At 38.2% G+C, this 22,029-nt stretch overlaps 1 protein-coding gene across 1 annotated transcript in view; it reads left to right on the top strand.

Annotated features, from left to right (window-relative positions):
* Positions 1 to 14,960, top strand: part of pappaa (pregnancy-associated plasma protein A, pappalysin 1a) — a 115,377-nt gene extending 100,417 nt beyond the window's left edge. Inside the window, exons 20-22 of the mRNA XM_026173684.1 lie at positions 612 to 683; positions 2,616 to 2,714; positions 14,510 to 14,960. Coding sequence (XP_026029469.1) covers positions 612 to 683; positions 2,616 to 2,714; positions 14,510 to 14,614 — 276 coding nt within the window. The 3' untranslated portion in view covers positions 14,615 to 14,960. The remainder of the gene's footprint in view (positions 1 to 611; positions 684 to 2,615; positions 2,715 to 14,509) is intronic.
* Positions 14,961 to 22,029: the final 7,069 nt, after the last annotated feature.

Genomic DNA, 22,029 nt, shown 5'->3' with positions numbered 1-22,029 from the left:
ATGCCCTTTCATCGTCATGTAACTATTTACACCCTTTACACCCTTATATTCTTGTACAGTGTATGCTTAGAAGGGTGCATTAGCACATATAGCTGTACATTCAGTGTACACATTGCTGTCCACCTGCCCTGAGCACAAATGTGTTCTGCTGCATTTTGAAGAGAAACACAGCAGGAGAACAGAATGGGATTCCACACATTCTGCAAAGATATTAGATAACCTGGTCCTCTTACCTCTGTGCTTCTGTCTTTCTCATGCTTCCAGTTCCTTATCCTCCTGGGGGTATGACTAAGTTATAAAAAACATTTTTTTTAAGTTATGTCTTTTAAAAATCAATTTACTCGGTTTCAGTGTAAAGCAAAGGAGGCTTCACAAAAAAGCTTCTATGAGTAGCACATGAGCTCTTTTGATAACGTCTATGTTTCCCTGTCTTAGGGGTGTGTCCGTGCACAGCTTAAATGTGCCCATTGAGTTTAGTACGGTTAGGGATTATGTGGCCTGAAATCTGGGAAAAAAGGACAAACTCCTGGCAGGAAATAAATTGTACAGAGCAACTTTTCAAGCGTCAGTGTTTCTTTGTTTCAACCCACAAATGTTGATTTATCTTACAGAGTATTATCTGTACAATGGGGCTGAAATGGTATCCACACCCAGAATTCCTCCACTGCATCAAAGGATGTGAGGTAAGGCATACAAAAATTTAATTTTCATACCTACTTTCTTGACTCAAACACAGGATATATGGTGTGTAAAGCTTTCGGTACTACCTTCTGTACTTAGTCCACCCTGAATGCTTATTAAGAATTAAGAGGGTACGTAGCAATCAGGTGCTGCTGATCAAATGCACTTGATTAATTGCTCATCAACAAGTGAGACTGGAACTTTCAGATGTGTGCTAACACAATGCTGCAATCTACTTATAACTGGACATCCGAGCAGATTCATCCCAAGGTCAGAATGTTAAAATTCATAACAGTAGAATTAGAAAAAAGCCTGAACAAGTGTGGCTTGTTTGGAAGGGTTCCTGGGCAAATATGGAACAGCTTAGGGGTGGTGATTTGGGCTTGTTTTATAGACACAGGACCTGGACAGTCACTAAGTTGACCGTAAACTTCTCTCCATAGCAAAGGATTCTAGAATCAAATGTGAGGCCTGTGAAACACCAAAACCTTTCCCAAGACTGGGTCATTCAACAGGACAATGATCCCAAGAATAGTAGCAAATCTACCACAGAATGGCTGAAAAAAGTAAATAATCAAGGTGTTGATTATATCTGCAAATGTTGATTAACTAACATAGTTCTGTAAAGAAGAGTGGGCCACATTTCCTCCAAGTCTAAAAAAGTCTGATAAAATCATATTATCATATTACTTGAAATAATAATTTCAAGTAATAATGGTAAAGGTGATAAAGGTGGATATATCCATCCATCCATTCGCTTCCGCTTATCCTTTTCAGGGTCGCGGGGGGCGCTGGAGCCTATCCCAGCTGTCATAGGGCGAAAGGCAGGGTACACCCTGGACAGGTCGCCAGTCTGTCGCAGGGCTAACACATAGGGACAGACAACCATTCACACTCACATTCACTCGCACATTCACACCTAGTGGCAATTTGGATTAATCAATTAACCTATCCCCACAAGCTGCATGTCTTTGGACGGTGGGAGGAAGCCGGAGTACCCGGAGAGAACCCACGCAAACACGGGGAGAACATGCAAACTCCACACAGAAAGACCCCGGCCTGATGGTGGAATTGAACTCAGGACCTTCTTGCTGTGCGGCAACAGTGCTAACCACCGTGCCACCGTGCTGCCCATATATATGCTACTAAATCATGTGGTATGGTTAGAGTTTCACAGAACTGGAAAGAGTCCTGTGAAAACTTTCTTTTTTACATCAGTGTAGATGAGTTATAAGTAAAATCCTCAGACAATAGTTGAAGAAAGAAAACCAAGCAAGTCCATAATGAGCTTTCTTCCTTCTGGGACATATTGCTGTTATTAACAACTCTGCACAGGGACAGAAAACATTAGGCACTCACAAGTCATTTAAACATGTTGCTGATACACAGGTGTCTCTTATCAGACTTATATATAAGGTCCATTGAAGAGCTATTAACTAGCTATAATCTGGTGTAATGCCTCCTGAAATAATTTACACACATGACTGTGTCATTATGCTATGTTTTTCCCTCCATTAATGGGGCATTCACAAGTGAATGCAACATCTGAAGGAATTCCACCTTACTTCATGGAAGAATGATATCATCCACTCATTTTGGCCAATTGGATAACCTGATTGGTAACCCAAGCTGAGAGGGTGGGGCCAACCCAATAAATCAAATTACTGGAGCATTTTGTGCAGTGAATAGTTTATGGTGTCCTCAGTTTGATTTACGGGTCTGGGCGACTAAGGGCTTAAAGAGTCAGATTGAAGAATGAGGAAAATGTAATGTATCAGATTTATCAGCAAATTTATCCAGAGGCTTCTAAAAGCCCCAAAATGCTCAAGAGAAAACAGCAAAAGACTCTGAGAGTTGTGGCAGCAATTAACAAGGCAGGATGTTCTTAGCTCAGTGTCTGTGCCTAATTGCTTGGCTCTTTCTCTTTGATATAGCCATTCATGGGAGACAACTACTGTGACTCAGTAAACAACAGAGCCTTCTGTAACTACGATGGAGGAGACTGCTGCCAATCGACTGTCAAGACTAAAAAGGTTAGTGGCATTTATTTACCTGGAAATTAGACCCAACCCCCCCCTCTCTCTCTCTCAAAAAAAGTACTTATCCCACCTCCTGCATATGTTTTTATCATCTTACTCTACTGCTATGCATTCGGTGGAGGTTGCATGATATCTTTAATAAGCTTTGATACTTGTGAAAATCCTATTTTCAGTGTACTGTAATGAATCACAGTGCTCTGCTGAAAGGTATAGTATTTCAACCTTTGGACGATCTCTAAACAATTTCTTCCTTCCATTGTCTTGTGTGCACTGGTAGACAGATTACAGACCCTGAATTCAAGAGAGTGGGAGGTTTTAGACTTCATCAATAGTGCTCGCAAAATACCACTTGCTGCGGTATTTTGTTACTTAATCTGTTATTTTGTATAGTGTGTTCACACAATTATGTGAAATTTGGGTAGTAATTTTACTTTATTTTTAGTATTTTTAGACTATTTTAAGTAAAGGCTGTAGTTATTTGATGAGTACATCTTACTTACTTTACTACCTCATTCTAATAATAAAAGAGAACTGTCATTTTATCTATGCATTCGTTTAATCTTTCAAGAATTTTGTTTTCTATTTTTAAAATTCAGCATTGCCTTTTTAAAAAATGATGATTTCTGTGGTATTAACTCCCTAAATTCTGAGTGGTACTTTGCCTGTCTCATCCCTGCCAGCTATTGGCAAGAATTATAGATGGATGTGTAGTTTAGCTTCTGGGCTGCAGCATCTGCTTTCCTGGCCTGGCCTGTTTCTCTGAATCTGGTGAAAGACTTTGGTTGTACTCCCGTCATATCCATCTGTATGTCTGGCTAGATTTATATTGAAATTGATGTCTATCACTGGATATGTCACTGTGTCTTAGTGGACAGCTTTGTCGTATCCCAATTTCATGTTTTTGGGATACATATATAAATATTTAGTAAGGTTGTTAGTTAGCAACTTCATCTTTAGCATCTATCTATTAAATCACTATGAATCTATCTTAAAATACAAATTCTTTAATTTTCTTCTTCTATTTATGTGCTATTGGCTTCTATCAGAATGCGATTCAAAATTTGAGTCTTTGAGTTCTTTCTTTTATAAGTTAACTATCAAATCTAAGCCATTGTATTCCAAATGCAGCAGAGAGTTGATGAATTGTTATCAAATTGCAAAATCTTCTGACCCTTTGGGCAGAACTTGCATAACGCACTTTTGTTGATGGATCCTATCAGGAGAACAGGCCTTATTTTTTGAGAGTTAGAATTTATACATCAAAGGGTAGCATGGTCTAATGTTATGTTTGGATGGAGCAACACATCTACAGTTTAAAACTGAAATGCTTTTGAAGGTTTTGACATCTGTGTCTATGTTCCAGAAATTGTTTAGACTAGCTGAACGCTAAAGAAATCTTGAAGCACAATCAAAAAGCAGTGTCCTCCACAAAGGCTTATACTCTATACTCTAAATTTAAGAAATTAAATTTGTATCAAAATTTAATGGGTCCTTCTGTTGCTCATATACCGCATGCACCAAATTTGATTACATTTCACTAGGTTTCAGGGTAACCTTGCTTTCAACTACACATACACACAAATTACATGGGCCAGTGCCCTGCCAAAACAAATGTCTATGCCCCATCTCAAAACTTCAAAGAAAGCGATCCCCATCTGCACTAGTTTTAGCATTTTTTTCTTTGCCCATACTCTACTTCTTCACCAAGAAATCAATTTGGAAGTTTATGCATGGTCTTGTCAACAAGAAGACAGACAAACCTACAAAACTCAGTAACATCAGAAATACATTTTTGCATTTTGCATTCATTGAAAAATGCTTTTCAAACCATGTGCACAAAGAAGTAATCTCCTCATTTTATAACTGTCAACCACAGAGCCACGTACTGCACAACACAAGATCAACAGATTCAGAGAAACCTTTAACTATATTGACAGCGTACTCTATATTAAACTTGAGCAATAGTTTTAAAGAAAAAGTCTCAGTATATATCAATATAAGAAGACGCATGCGAGAGAGATATACTTTTTAACACACAGTCCCTGAGGTTTACAGGTTTTAAAAGAAAATTGAACAAAGAAACATTAGGCAAAGAGAAACATTTTGTGAAACCACCCTCGTAGTCAGTAACAGCTGATAAAGATCTGCCGATACTTTATTTCTTCCTTGGTGACGCTCTCCAGGCCATTCACCACAGCAACCTTCAGCTGCTCTTTGTTGCCGGGTCACTCTGCCTGTAGTCTTGTTTTAAATCACTATGAATGAATTTTTAATGGGATTTATGGCTGACTTGGTCAGTTAAGGAAATTCTTGATTGTTTTTGGTTGCTTTTGGCTGTTTGTTACAGACCTGAATGATGAAATATCATACATTTATATATATTTGTCTCAGTTTGAACACACAAATATTATTGTAACATCTTGCAACAAAAAAAGTGGAATTGTGTCTCAAGTCCATTTAGTATGTGTGATTCTTAGTATTCAATAGTACAGCATGCAAGTTTACACACAGCTTGTAATCTACAGTTTGTTTATTATGACTTTTCTTCCCCTGCTGGGGCTCAGACCACCTGCTGCTGGTAATCATATATGGACACGCCTCTGCCCAGGCTGAGGGGAAAAGAGCATTTCTAACATTTCCCCAAATAACTTTGTTGCCTCCTAATACTTCAATATATTGGTAATAGATAGAATAGTAGTAATATGCTATTTATCAGCAAAAATGTCGAGCAAAGTATGGTTTTACTTTCCAGAACCTCAATTGTTGTGGAGGAATCTTGCAAGGCTTAATGCTATAGTATTTCTAAGCCAAAGAAACGGCATACTGAAAGTCAATAGTGTGATCCACAAAACTTGTACAAAACTATTACTGAAATAACTACACAAATTAAGCGTGAAACCATCCAGTGAATGCTATTATTACTAATAGTCATACTAGAAATAACAATGAGGTGAAGATAAGCTCCGTGATCTTCACCGCGATCTGCTATAATTCTTAATTTTCAAAGAAATTGGAAAGTTTTATCCGTTTTTCTTAATGACTCTAGGCTGTTCCCCTGGGTTTACACCTGAACAATGCTTGTCCAAATTCTATTTAAAGACATTATGCATGGACTGCAACTACAACTGGCTGGTGTTTTCCACTAGTGGGTCCCCTGCAAATTATTCAAGGCATTTAAAAAAAATTATTCTGAAATAACCAGTTGTAATTTGATTTATCAGATGCCAGGAGCAAGGGGCAAGGAAAGGTTACTGTGGGTGAGAAAGAAAAAGGAAACACTAAGGAATTAAGCTGATATGTGAAATTGATATAGGAACAAAGGAAAACCAGATGTTTGACATTAATCCCTTTTCTTGCGAGCACATTGCTTAATTGATGCTTTTTGCTCGCAAACACATGTTGCTTAATGTCTTGGCCAATATAAACATACCTTGTTTTCACGAAACTCAATTTAACCTGAATGCGAGTTTTAAATTATTACATTTTAACAGCCTTCCTGACAATCTTTATATGTTACTTTGATATCGCTGCCCATATTTCCTCTCTATTTATTGTTTTAGTACTTGCGTTAATAAGACATTTGGATTTAGTTGTTTATCTCATATTCTCACAATCATTCCTTTTTGATCAACTCAGACAAGTCAGTTACAGGGCGTTTTGCACCTGATGCTTATTTTCTACAATCCATGGCGATTAACCCAGGACAGAGATTCATAAAAAAAAACATGTTATATATAATAAAAACAAATGTGTAACTCATTACAGATTCTGCTTTTCTGACCTGCTGATTAATGCTTTTCCCAGCTGACAAAGACAGACAGTTTTTATCTCTTCAGAGTGAAATCAATGTTCCCATTCAGACCTCAAATAAAGACATTGTTCCAGCTTACATGTGCCTAAACACGTATTTCATCAACAAAGATTTTGTTTCTGTGACACTGTGATTTTTTTTCTTGTTGTTAGCTAGAAATTTTTTTTTAAGTCATCCACAGTTGTCTTAATCAGAGACAATAGCATAATCCTTTTTTGTCTGTCTTTGATACAGTACATTTACTCTGCTATAATGAAATACAGTTCCACGCATTAAATTAAATGAAGTTATTTGTGAGGTGTAAATTGCATTTTTTTTATATTTAAGTACCTGTGCATTAAATTTACTGACTAGAGACAAAAATAACTTTTTGATTTTTTTTGCAATATCTCCGATGTCTCTTTGCAGTAGGCTCCTTGACCCAGCTGGTTGTATTCTGGTTATATCCTATGTAAAAGCAAGGTTACTGAGTGCACACGTTGGTTTGCCATTAAATAGCCCTCTTCCGACAACTATGTCGCTATTTATGGATGTAAGTGTTGATGTGAATTTCTGTTCAATGTGATTTTCTGTATATGTAGACAGCAACAGTTTCATCAGATGTATAACATGTAATTGCCAACGTTACCCCACTGCACTCTCCAGCTAACTGCTATTTTGTCTCTGTCCTGACAGCCACGTGGTTAATTTACACAGATAATGAATTATAAAAGTTGTAATGTAATTGCACTGTAATAAAATTTCATAAATAAAGCAAAACCAACAGATAAATGATTGTGAGAGAAGAAGAAGTGAAAGCTGTGTACTAAATAGAAATGCTGTCATGCAGTTAGCATTTTTTTAACATTAGCGTCAGCATTTAGGAAATATTTACTAGTTGTGGCTCTGGCAGTACAACTAGTACAAACTTTTTCTACATAGACAACAAAACCCAAACGCCAGTCAATGCCGTAACACAAAATAATTGTTCGTTAATGTTGTTTGTGTAAGCTAGCTAGCTTTTGCCATCACCTTCGACGCTGAAAATGAATCTTTCTTCCGCTGGCTTCTTAACGTAGCTAACATGGTGACCATTGAGGGTGAGAAGAGTAGTTTTTAAATACCTTTTTGTCTAGTATGAATAAACTGAGTAAAGGTGGTGCAGTGTAGAGAGCGTGAATGCACATAGGAGCCGTGATAGTAGCCTACAGAAGAATGAGAACCAGCAAAGGCCTTCTCAAAGACTAATGGAAAACTCCATAGGAGCCCAACGCCCCACCCCCATCTCTGCATTCCCTCATTCATTATCTCATTATCATGCAGTCTTCCCTTCACACATTCCCACTTTCAGTCACTTGGGTTGTCTTTTTTTTTCTCACTCTCGCTTAATCTAATTCACACACAAACAAAACGCACCTGAACAGACACAAACCATCAGTTACTGGTCATTCAGTAGGAATTTTACTCTTGCTTGTTATTGTTCCCAGTGTATGTCATTGAACTTACTGGTGCTTTATTTTCATAAAACCACAGACAGATCTTGTTTGCCTGATTACTTCTATTTACTTCTCTATTTTGGTAACAGAACAAAATGGTTTTCCAACATGCACTCATCATCGTATATCTTTTCTATGATTTGAGTCCGTCCAGCAAGTCTGTGGATAATAAATAGATAAATCAACAAGTATTCACCCTCACTTCTTTATTCTGCAACCAAAATCCAAAAAGGTCATGTAATGGTCAGTAGTTTATCATTTTTATGTCAGTTCAATGATGGAAGAGATGCAACACAATTCATGAAAACATCTGTACACCCCAGTTAATGAAAGCCGCTTAAAGTGACTTCTTTACCGCTGTTGCACGATTGTTTATTATTATGCTCTCCGGCATCACAATCCATGCCTCTTAAAATGTAAACTGATTCAACAGTTCAATGTGAAAAATCTTAATGTTTGGAATGTAATACAATTTCCTCCAGACACAATCCGGAGCACTTTGTTTTCTTACCAAACAAAATCATATTAAAGGAATTATGTAATTTTCACTTACGTTTTCCAGAGCTTTCTCTTTTTGCATGTTCGTTCAGAATTTATTCCCGATAAGAGCTGAATAACAGCTGGAAGGGGGAAAAAATAAGGGGAAAATGTACTGAAAAGCAACGGACCTCGTTTACTTTTCTTCCACTTCCCAGCAAATACTGCTATATCCCTTTGTTTTGGTAATGATTTGTGTATTAGGAGTTCTGGATGACTTGCTGTGTGTTGTTCAACCCCAGGAGCTTTGAAGGTGCAAGGACTGGCTGCACGTAAGGTCACCACAGGATCTCCCCTTAATAGTTGCAAGCTGTTGGCTGGATTTGGACAGGCAGAGAGGAGAGGAAGTAAGGGTTATGGAGTGTGCCTTTCTGAGGGTTCCCTGCACAAGACCCTTTTTAGCCCCCCCCCCCCCCACCTATTTTGGAAGGAATTCCTTTCTTGGATATAGTTGGCCTCTCTTTGAGAACATTTTATGAATGTGCCTGTATGTTTTTCTGTCTGATTTGGGTCTCGGGTGGGCGCTGAGATCTTTCCCAGCCCCTCGCCGCTGTTTACCACTCTCAGTCTAGCACAAGTATGCTCAACATATGATTTGCTATGTGTCATGACTGATGCTTTTTGTTCAGGTGACAGTCTGATATCTACTAACCGCTATGGCTGCAATCCATCTTTTGAAACAAAAACAAATCCTGTCTCTATGTAAGTCACCTGGAAACACACAATCTTTAACACATGATCTTTTATGAAAAGTGGCTGTTGCTTTTCCACATGGAGGCCAGTGTACTGTGATAGAATTCAGATTTTAATGGCATAGTTTCCTTTAATTCCTACTATTTATTTGTATGAGTATGGGGAGCAAGGACTGAAGGTGGACTGGGCAAAAAAGCATGAGAGAGAGGGGAATATAAAGAGCAGGGCTTTTCTACACAGCTGAGCAAAGGTAGTTACACAGCTGGAGGACACACTCCCCACAGGTTTTAGGGGTTTAGGCTGGTAACGGATGCCAAGTGCTTGCATTTGAATTGCCAAAAGTTAGTTATGTGTTCTTTGGTTCTTAAGTGGCTCTTTTTCCTTCCATATCTAATCTGTAACAACTTTATTTTTGCCCATTGTTCTTTCTGTCTCTCGCTTTCATTCCAATTTTGTATTTATAGCATAAGTCTGTGACTTTTAATTTAAATTTCTTAATGGCCTCGGTTATCTCAGACTCATATACTTGTAAGATTTCACTGATAATTAATTTTTAGGTTTTTCAGTACACTAGTGCTCTTGGTGCTGTGACAAACAATTCTTTGAAATCTTCAGACCTGTGAATGTAATATATGAATGTAGGAGCATGAACATGCCACTGGTTAGGTTTTGCTTATATCTTAAATTCTAGATAAAGACTGAATAAGAAAGCAAAACATCTGTATTAACACACTCTAATCTATAATGACATGTAAGCAGCCATATATATTTTTATAATTCCCTCTAATAATCTTATTTATGTAATTTACGTAATAAACAGTTTGGTATCTCTAGATCTCTAGATAAGCCATTTCCCTTTCTCCCAGCCCTTTGCCCAAAAAGCCACCTTCTTTCCTTTAAGCGCTGGCTTAAACGCACAAACTGCAAACACAGACATGTCAATAGGAACTCTGTTATTTCGTCCTGTTCCTGAAATTGAAGGATGTGGCTCTGACAAAGTCTGTGTTCTTCTGAAGGGCTTTCATGTTGCTGTCAGTGGGTGTCCTCGCACAGGCCTTCTCTAGCCCAGGGACATAGGGCAGCACGATGGCCCCCAGGCCCACAAGGCCAGTCAGTCAGTCTAATTTCCCAGCCACCCTGAGAGAACCTTAAGTCAGGGCCAGATGTGGCAGCTGGCGCAGCCACCCTGGAGGTCAAGGTCAAAGGAAACCATGTCAAATTTGCCACCCACCATCACTCTCTAGATTGAGAGATAAACAGAACTGCCCTTGGAGGAGAAATAAAGGAATGGGAAGTGTATTGAGATATTGTGCTGCAAGAGAAGGGGAATAATAAAGCAAGACACAGCAAGCGAGACACTCCAAAACAAACAATGTGGAAGTGTGAAACTCAGAATTTTTGTAATTAAACTAGGAAAGAGTTGTACCGGAATGAGGAACCCCATGTTCTTGGCTTCAAAATGCTACAAAGGAAACTCTGGTCATGCATTTGACAGCTGTTTTTGAAGTGTGTCTGGCCTTGGGCTTGTAAAGTCATCACACGTAGGCCTCATTTTCTCAGAGGAGTCTGGGCACTGCCCACCTGGCCCTGACATTAAGAACACCGCCCCCACACATAAACAACTTATTTTATACCTAATTTCAAAGGAGAACCTGCGTCACTGCTCCTCTGTGACTAGCATGCTCCCCCACAGACCCGCTGTCAATAAAGTCCCAATTCTTAAAATTATTGCCCCTATTTTATGTCATTTGGCACCAATGAAGGTATAACATTTTGGTTGTAAGCATTTTCTTTTAACTGCAATCTAAAGCAATTTCAAATTTTGCTTTTCTAATTTTTTTTCAGAAAAGTACTATGAAATCAAATTTTTTATATATATATTATAAGGCTAGCACGCCTTATTTCAGTCATGCAAGCCTTGAAGCGGGTCACTGACCCCTGGAAACTACTGGCCACTGTGGAAAAGTGTATAGTAGATGTATAATACAAGTTGCTGGCAGCTGCTAGTGTGAAACTGTCACAAACTGGTATGTAGCGGTATATGGCATATTGGTAAATGGCGCTACACAGAAAATCTCTTTGCAAATGCGTCGGTTTCTAGCAGGTAGCTGCAGTCACCAGAAGTTTGCACAATCACCAACTACTAGTGAGTACAAGTAGTTGACATTAGTTTCCAAATTATTGTTAGACAGTAGCTCTCGCTGGTCAGGAAGACTACTGTCGTATCTGCAAACACTCATCAAGTGGTAATGAAATTCTGTACAATGTAAACTGTACACTGGATATGAGCAGATTCCATGCAAAATGAAACGTGTGGCTGAGGAAAAAAGGCTACGCATTAGAATGCTTGACTCCAAACTAAATGCTGTTCCTTAACACTGCAACCAACACATTTCAAAAGATGCAGTAGCCAAATCAATGCTACAGGGTGTTTTTGGTGCAGCACCCTCTTTTTGACTCACTGGAGATAGCCAGCAACCTCCAAAAACCACTTTCCAAGCGATCAGAGGATACATATTTTTCCTAGCCACTGGAAGCTGGTTGACTGATCTTTAAGCCTTTGTGGCTGAAGCTGTAATAGCTTAGAGACTGTTTGCTTATCAGCAGGCCACCTTTCTTCCAGTTTTACCTCACTCTCCCAAGCTTTGGACCTCTGCACTACACAATTCCATTATAGTTAAACTGAATCTAATGAAAACTATCAGAAACTTGAAGATCTGATAAAATTGTTTAGTTGTAGACAGGAAATCAATCAGTGTGTGATTGTAGATCAAATTAAGTTTTTAACAGCATTTTTTAGTTAATGGGAAATTCAAATTTTTAGATAGTATGAGCTCATGGTGTAATTTGTAAGATGGCATAGGAGTAGTCTCAGTAATTATACAGCAGCTACTCCGTATTTAGTTAATAGCACAATGATCCTCTCCTGGAAACAACTCATCCTCTAGTAGCCAGATAGCTTTCACTAATAGCTGTCTTTGTCTTGAGACGTGCTGTTAGAATCTGCTGGTTGCACTGACCAGGTTCTATACATTTTCAGTGTATACTGAAACTCATTGTGCAAAAAATGAAGTATCAGTCTGCTCTAACGTGAAAGAAATGACATTGATAGCAAGCCTAGGACAAAATGCAGACATCCTTGGTTCACCGGCTGCCTTTCACTGCTTGGACCACACGTGTTTCTTGTTTGGCCTGCAGATGAAGGACACATTTTGTGTACCGAATCAGCTGAAGCAGGCCCCCCAAGAGGTGGGCAGACAAGTCAGCAGCAGCTGGTGCTAGTGACGCATTACCATCGTTATCTAGTGACGTCAAAGCCAGAGGCAATGTCCACTGATCTTCCGGTTCTGTGTTCACCTGCAGGATTTCACTTTGACATAAGACTATCAGAAAAAACAAGGGGATCAATTGCTGTAATAGTATGGTTAATATCATGAGTCTTCTATGAGCAGAAAATGTTGAAAAAAAGACCAAACACTTACCTAAAGTCACCTCATAGTAGAATGACACTACTGTTTGATGGCATCACATAAAGTACTGCAAATTTCTAGCATGAAAAGACTTGTTAGATGTAATTGCCCATTAGTTTCATGGTGCTACCCTTCTCAGACATTTTTTTTTCTTATTTTCATATTTTACCACCCCAATTTCAAAAAAGCTGGAATGTTGTGTAAAATGTAAATAGAAACCAGTTGCTGGACATTTGGGAGAGGAATGTTGTCCAGTTCTTGTCTGATAGAGGATCCTAGCTGCTCAAACAGTCCTGGGTCTTCTTTGTTGTATTTTTCTTTTCATGGTTCGCCAAATGTTTTCAGTTGGTGAAAGATCTGGACTGCAGGCAGGCCAGTTCAGCATCTGGACATTTCTACTATGAAGCCATGTTGTTTGACAGGCCTTGATTAAAAAACATGTCATCCATATGGGAGTATATATTGCTCTAAAACTTGTATATGGCATTCAATATCGATGCATCTTTGCAGATGTGCAAGCTGCCAGTTTACACATCTCTTATGTATCCCATAACATAAGAGATGCAGGCTTTTGAACTGAGCAGTTACATCAAGTGGGATGGTCCCTTTCCTCTTCATGGTCCAGAGCATACAGCATCCATGTTTTCAGTAAATAAATACAAGTTTGATTGCTGTGACCAAAGAGCAGCATTGAACTTTGGTTCATTTAAAATGATAATATGGCTTCTTCTTTGAATGACAGAGCACACAAAGGATTTCTGGAACTGTTCCTGAAATCATGCACTGATAACAGAATCATGCCAGTTTTTAATGTAGTGTAACCTGAGGGCCCAAAGATATCCAGATCTTCAGCTTTGTCTATAGTGCTCCATATTCTTTTGATAATATTATGTAATGTGTCTTGATGCATGCTCAATCCTCCAGATATGGACATTTCAAATAGTTCATCATCTGGTCATTACTAAGTGATGTGAGTGGCTTCCTGTCCTCCATGCTGATGTTGGATGCTAGGGATGCCCAACTCTCTGTGAATGCTACTAATCGTCTTTGATCAGTGGTTGTGATCAACGGTCATGACAATGGACATATTATGATTATGAGACTAACCTCACAGCTCATTGTTTGTCAGTGGTGCTAGTGTCAGTCATTGTGCAAATGTACTGTTTATAAGGTTGGGGAACCCTGCAGTCAGCTGAGACTGAAGAAGTCACTTGGATGAATGATGAAACATTTCTCCACTAAAAAACGCTATGTCCAGATGCAAAGAATCAACTTTTTGGGATTATGCATTGTAGTTGATATTTGTTTTGTGTGATTTGGGATCCACTGCCCTTCTATATTCATGAGAAACTCTGCCTGTCTAAGATGCTGTTTTTATGTGCAGTCACATTACTGGATGCTCCCATTTAACTTAATTAGTTGTAAAATGTTCCTGCAGAAAATGGTACAATGGTTTTCTATCTTCTATTGAAAATAAAACATTGCTTTATGAGATTTGCAAATTATTCCATTTTGTGGGTTTTTGGTTTTTTTACACATCGTCCAAACTCTCTTGGAGCTGGTGTTGTACATTGAGGTTATGAAGAAGTGTTACTATAGTGACGTTGAGGATGTAACAGTTTAGCTTCAGGATTAGGTAGGGTTCAGGTTTTGACTAAGAATATTTGGACAACTTCTGTTTTGAGGATAAAGAGCATGTGTTTGTGTTTGTGAGCTTACAACTTCATAAGCATTAAAAAATGGATAGATGGGCTCTAAAGTTGGCAATTACATATGAATTTAAGTTTCTCATTCTCTACGCAGGTGATTCCATTCCCAATGTCCTGTGACTTACGAGATGAGTGTTCCTGTCGGGATCCCAATGCTGTAGAGAACAGAAAGGATGAGCATGTCCACTACCTGGGGTGACCAACCTTAGCAAGGACCCTTTGTTCAACAACCTAGGACCCTTTCCCCAACACCACATAGCCAAAGTGGCTGAGGCAGACTCTCCTTCATCCTCTTCTTGGCCTTCGATTTCCTGCACATGCTGCTTACAAGGCATACCTCTCCATCCATCCATACTGCAACCCCAACCTGCTGAAATGCCTCCATCTCTCCACAACCGAAAGATACAGAAAAGAAGATGGGACTCCATAATACCTTCATTTTTCAGCTTAAAGGAAAGTAACCCCTGCAATACATTAAATCATTAAAGTACACATTAAGCAAAGCAAGAAAAAAAAACACGAAATAAAATGAATTACATGAAGCAGACATTTTTGAAAAAAAAAAAGAGAAAACAAAACAAAACAAAAAAAAGAACAAAAACAACAACAACAACAACATAACCAAGCCTAGGTAGCATGCCTTTTGTTGAGTTTTGTGCTGGCTTTAGTGTCTATTTTAGTGACCTTACTCTACAATCAAGTGATTGAACCAAAGGTATATCAAAATGCATACGTCAAGGATAGCATTGATTGTGTTTCAGAAATATGAAGGAAGTTAAGACAAATGTTAAAAATAATCCTCACACACTCTGAAAGCTTGTTCAACTTTTTTTTTGGAGGGGCTAGAAGTTGGTGCTGGTCAGATATTCTATATCTGTGTGTCACCATAAGTAAAGTGTGTTTCTTCACTGGCACATCAGAGGCTTTAGGTTATTTCGATCTTGGTGGGGAATAAGAGAGCCATGTTAATTTGGAAGTCGCAGATTCAACACACTCACAAAAACCCAAAATATAAAGGCGCACACAAACCACAGCTAGCCACAGAAACAGTTTCCGAAGACAATTTCATAAGTATAGAGCAAAATCCCAAAAGCATAGTGAAAACATTTTAGGGCTTTCACTACTGCCCATCTTCACATAATAACATTTAACTGGGTTAGACAGCTTTGTCTTCCTTGCTGCTTAAAGTACCTCTTTACAGCATTCATTCACACTTGTATGTTTGCTCATAATACATTTTCTCACATTAACATAGACTGCATTAGAACACATGTTGACAACACCACATATAAAATGCACTAAGAACTTTAAAAGAAATCCAGAACCTCAATTGTCCTTGCGTCTTTCACCTAGTAACCCCCCCCCCCCCCCCCCAAAAAAAAAGAAAAGAAAAATACAACATACATTGATCACGACTTAAGGAATGTCATCGATAACACCTCACTTTGGGCTCGCATGATTTTAGTTTCAGTTTCAACTCACCCCTTGCGACGCTTGATAAGAACTTTGTTACCTCAAGCCCCGATTCAAACAGTTTAAACTGAAATTAAAAACATCCCAGTCCTTCTCCGAATGTAGTAAGTGCTTTCCTGTAGTCTGTGGCTTCCTTGAGCACACAGTACTGCACAGCACAGTCACACAGGAGTACCGAGTTGAAGGGGTGGATATAGTCTGTGAGAGAGAGCGTAGGTCAAAGACCATATCTGCCCCACAACACATTGCTTATGTACGCAATCATATAAACAGGTTCTCTTTCTCTCCCCCTCAGGACTATTGGATGCCGTAGTATTCTAGCTCTGCAGGCAACAAGGTTGTACATGAAAATGACATTTGGATGTATATGTCAACACGCCATTTGCAGTCACAACACAATCAAAGCTCCCTACGTTTTCTGGCTGTGTCGTCTTTAAGTAATTTTTAAAACTATTCTCTTCAGTACAAAGTGCACTTGCTTGTTCTGATCAGCTCTTCTCAGTATTGTGAATCTTGGGTTTTCTGGCCCCATTGTGCTAGATTTTGTCAGACTACACGGCTGCTACAATAGCACGGTATCTTATTACTCTTCTATCCAAACACATACACACGAGTTTTATTCTCATGCACATTTGATAATGAAGGCTGCTTAGCATATTGGTCCAATGTTTGCTGCTCCTATTTGGCTGAAATCATATTCATGGCTTGAATATACATTTAATTTCATTAAACTTGGGCCAGTGGCACAGTCCCTGTGACAAACATTAGGCTGCTATAGAATTCCAGATCATTCTCATAAATACGTGGTCCTAAATTGTAGTGTCAGCGCAATAGAACCAATAAAACAAGTCAATACCAGAACATATAAAAAAAGTCAAGGTATTATTTTCCACCAAATATAAAGGAAAAAAAATCAAGATATTGTGTAAATATTGCTATATGTTCTTGGACAGGAGGGTTTTTTGTCCTTTTTCATGCATTTCATTTTAACAAAATGTCATATTAAATCAGTGTTTCTACTATTGACCTCAGTTACTGCACTTTCTAGCTGTCATGTAAGAGGGGAAAAGTAAATATTTCAAAAATGTTTAGACGCTGCTATTGTCAAAATGGTGACCTGAATCAAACTGTATGATATTTGGCCATTTGACTCCTTGTGTTGCTATTCTGTTGTTTTGTTTTTTTCCTTTCTTGTATCTGACCTATATGGTGCATTTGATTTTATTAATGAAGTATGGAGGTGCTGTCGTTGTGAAACATATATCCCTTTATGCATAATCCAATGAAGCCCCAAATCCAAGACAACTGGATACACATTAGTACACATTTAAAAATAGTTATCACGTAATTAAGATCTAGTTAGATTAAAATTTTATTTATCTTTAGTTTCCTTGGTGTTTGTGTAATATGTTATCTAAGGCCGAAGGTGAACGTTGTGCCAGAGAAACCAAGAGATGTTGAAGAAGCGTGTAAATGAAGAAATTCCCGTTAACAGGGACTCTTGAAAGTCTTTGTAAAGTCATTTACAAAGACTTTTAAGATTGCATTTAACACTTTATTGAATACCATATAGTCCTGGTAAAAATGTCTTATATTATATTATCAAATTATATGTAATATTAGTACTCCAGATTCTGCTGCTTTACACAAAACTGTCACCAGTGGGGGGAGACTGACCTACATTCACTACGCCATACCAGTAATATGCAGTACTGTGGTTCATCATTTGCCACTGAGGTTACTGGAAAGCCATTCCAGCTGGGATGAATCTGAAACCTGTCATTGGACCCTTTCCTTCACTCTATAAAAAAGAGTAATCTGTTGTTGCTTCCACATACTTAGAATCATTTAGAAATATCCTCCTCAGCCATTATGTGCATCATCAGCTGATATCTGGATACCAAAACAAGTGATTGTTATCACCAAGAAAGTCTGCAGAATGTGACTGAATGTCAACTTGCAAATTATTTTGTTTATATTTGAAAAGGTACCCATAAGCCATAGCTAACCACGATAGTCATGAGAGAAATTATACAGTCGTGCATTGGATGAGGACGTCACCTCTCTACTGTAGTCATCACACGATCCCTTGCTGTACCTCATGCTTGTAATGTTTGCTGCTTCTATATTTTTGGTATTTTAGCGACATTTTGAGTCTCATAACAATGGTGTAAATAGTAGAACTATTTATTGAGAGTGTTATACTTTTTTAAGTTATATTTAATGTCCATGTAAGTTATTTTTTACGTTGTTCCTATAAACCAACATATTATAGGTTGCAAGTCAAAACTGTCATTCTGTCTCTGTTGTCACAGTATATTGTGATCAATGCTGTCAAGCACTGATAAGACATAAACAGTACAATTTAGACCAACAACCACAGAAAGAACTTCTCTCGTTGCTCAATATGTGTAGATGGATATTGCTTGCAAACAGTGATGATTCACCATATTTAAATGTTACTGAGTGCAGTGTATTTTTTTATAATCAAAACTAGAATGTAAACGTTTCATTTTCTTTGTTTCTCATTTTTTGTAAAACACACACAGAGGCAGACAAGCAATACATTCACACACACACATGCAGTGAGTTTTAACCACATAATGGCTGAGTACAACTACAAATAATGTAACAAGTAACGTTTTGAGAAACCATTGTAATGCACAAGGAACAGGCAGCTGAGGACAGAAGAACGTTGGCAAATGGCAAAGAAAGAGCTTGAAAATTAAGGGGAAAATTGGACTGGAGGTCAGTAGGCAGGTGATGGTGAGCGTTCTTGGATGGCAGAAAAGTAGAAGGTGGGTAGGGGCAGAGGTAGGAACGGGTGGACTGCTTTTCCTGGCCTGTCTTGCTATTTGTCCAGGTGTGAAAATGTGTACTCACAGAGGCTGCCCCTAAGCCAGAGGTGGCCAGCCTGACTGGCAACACGCCGAGGCCAGTGAGTCAGAGTTTCTCCCGGGGTTGGCAACCATATCTCTCTGGGACTCCTACCACCCCTCCCACCCCCTTGCTACCTCTACCTCCCCACACCTCGACACACTGCCTCATCTGTCACTGTCAGGCATGCCTGTTTAGGGCAAGCAGGGTCAAGCTTGCCCTGTGAAAATTAGAGAGGATGTTTGCCCAGCTTACAGAGTCTTTTGAAGCTAGGCTCAATCAACAACAGTTCGCCTCACCTACAGCATATGCTTATCACATAATATGATGTTTATGGCAACGTTTTTTGCAAGGCTTTAGTAATTCTCCACATCTCCATCAACAACTGTTTGTTTTTTGCTTTTCATTTAACACCTGGCTTTTTATGTTATGTTAAAAAAAATGTCGGAAACGTTGTGTCTAACTCATTTAAAGTGCAGTGGAGAGTGCGAGAAAGTGTGTCTAAATACCTAATGTTTTTGCACAAATCTTTGTGGAGAAAAATACTGGTGTGCCATCTCGTAAGAAATTGTCTATGCGTGTTGTAAGACATGAAGTACCTCTCACAGGCCTCTTGTTATAGAATGGTCCCTTATCTGTTTCCTAAACCTTCAGTAGATCAATTAAAAAAAAAAAAAAAAAGTTGGATTGCCCTTTTTTTCTGAGTTGGACCTACAAAAAAAAGTGTATTTGCATAGTATGTGGGTATCTAGTGGTATTACTGCAATGTTTCGTACTCAGTTGCTCAACAAATATATTTTAAGATGTAAATAGTAATATTATATGATGATTGTATTTGCAAACCATGTACTAACTGTTTGGGAGTAGGTCTCCGATTGATTTTTATCATAACTATTATACAATGAAATGAACCGTGAAATGTTGTGCATTGTGTCAAAGTATCACCTGCAAGACAGAAAAAAAAAAAAAAACAAAAAAAAAACAAAAAGCAAAAAAAAAACCCCACAAAAAAGTGATGCTTTACCACACCACTTGTCTGCATTTATTTGTTCCTAATGGCTTAATTCTAGTACTGTTGTCAGCTGTCTTAACCATGAATTGAATTTATCCATTGTGTAATAAATTATTTGTTTTTTAGATGAATAATATCATAACAATTTCTTAGCAGTCTGTTCAGATTCATCCTCATAATTAAACTTAACATTATTATGTATTGAAAAGTTCCTTTCACATTTGTCTGAGTTGACTGACACTAACCAACAAAAATTTCATTTATCTTCATACTGTATGTTACTGAGTCTTATCCATATGCTTTTGTGTTTGCTGAGAATTTCACCGACACTGTAAAGGTAGCCATCAAACTCAGTGGGCCCTTGCTCCCTCAGATGACCTCCTCTCACTTTTTTTCTTACACAGTATGCACTTTTCAGGCACATATACAACAGACTGGACTTTTATGTTTCAGCCGATTGTTCTCTCTGTTGTCACAGTTGCAATTATATATTTTTTGGTGCTCTGGTACATTGCAAAACATGTCTGATATGTGCTATATTTTCATAAAAGAGTCATAAAGATGAGTATCATGTTCATTTTGCTGTCATTTATTGTGTAGAAATAAAACACTGGTTAAAGTGAGCATAATGCTGGATGTCTGTGGTCTGTTTTTTTTTTTTTTAAAGTTCCAATATTTTTTAATCATTGACAGACAACGCTGCATAGACAAAAAGATGTGGGTCCAGCCTTGTAAGTAGCTAGCAACTTCCTTTTGTCAGTGTGTAAGAAGCTTGAACAGATTCAAGCTTCAGTATAAAACCTTTCCAAATGCTGTCCCCAAATTTCAAGGAATTTCAGGTCATTCCTTGAAATTAGATTAGCTTGCTAGGTCTACGCTATAGGTAACATCAGCTGGAAGCAGCGGGCCCTCATGGGGTTTAAATCACACTCAACACTGCACTCCATAAGGGTCCCCAGGCTAGACTCCAATGCAACTTGAGCCTACTTTGGAACATGACAGAGAGACATATAAACAAAGCCATACTGACTTGAATGCCTCTCAGCTTAATACTGTGCTACTGTGCCAGCCAAACCAATGCGAGAGGCTGTAGCTCAGGTGGTAGACCAGGTCATCTACTAATCAGAGGGTTGCTGATTATCAGATACTTTGCTATCTGATACATCCATCATAGCATGAATGCATGTGAATATCAGATAAAAAGCAATTGCAGACAAAGTCCATAGAAGAAAGTGCTTGTGCGAATAGTTGAATGAGGCAAGTTGTGTAAAGTGCTTTGAGTGCTCAGAGTAGAATAGCGCTATATAAGAACCAGTCCATTTACCCATGTGGTAAATATTGGATGAACAGAAGACCATGTCCACCTTGACCACAAAGGCCCTGGTAGCTCAGTGCTATAATATCAGATAATAGAATAAAGCAACTCAAAACTGGCATCTGGTGGACACAGCAAAATGGCTCTGGAAAACGAAAGCTACTAATACCTCATTTCTAACTGGTCACCCACCTTGCATAATAAGGTGGCCACAGGAACTATGATGGAAGACCAAGTTCCTGCATGGACTGTGCCATGGACAGTGTTGGGTAAGTTACTTTTAAAAAAAGTAATTAATTACTAATTACTTAGTCAATATTGTATTTAAAATACTTATCTAATTACTGTGTCAGAAAAGTAACTTAATTACTAAATAAGTAATTTAACTAAATACTTCTTAAAATCCCTATAAACCTTGAGTGGGCAAACAATAGAAATTAAACTCTTTAAATAATAAAAAAAATTTTTTGAAGACGGAGACTCTACAGTCTGCAGATGTAGCATCTCCTCCACAATATAGCCTGCAATCATTTTTTTAAGCTCACCTTCAGACGCTTTCTGTGCTGCTGAAGTAAAATCAAGGTTTATATATTTTATTTATTGTTTACTCTATTTAATTTGTAAAATATGTGTACACACACACACACACACACACACACACGTAGAAAAATATTTAGTATACACATCCAGAAATGCATATACTATTATATATTGTACATATATTTATTAGTTTCAGATGTAGCCATTCTTGTATTTTGCTTGTTACATTATTGTATTTTGCACAACTCTGTTGCTTGTGAAGCTCGCACACAAGAATTTCACTCACATGTACTGTACCAGTGTACCTGCACATGTGATGTGACAATAAAAGTGATTTGATTTGATTTGATTTGAGGTTTGCCTGCTTAGCAGGAGTTGCCGTGGAGTTATCCATGGA

The sequence above is a fragment of the Astatotilapia calliptera genome, chromosome 7, assembly GCF_900246225.1.
Source record: "Astatotilapia calliptera chromosome 7, fAstCal1.2, whole genome shotgun sequence".
Lineage (NCBI taxonomy): Eukaryota > Metazoa > Chordata > Actinopteri > Cichliformes > Cichlidae > Astatotilapia > Astatotilapia calliptera.
This window is presented reverse-complemented; position numbering and strand designations above follow the sequence as displayed.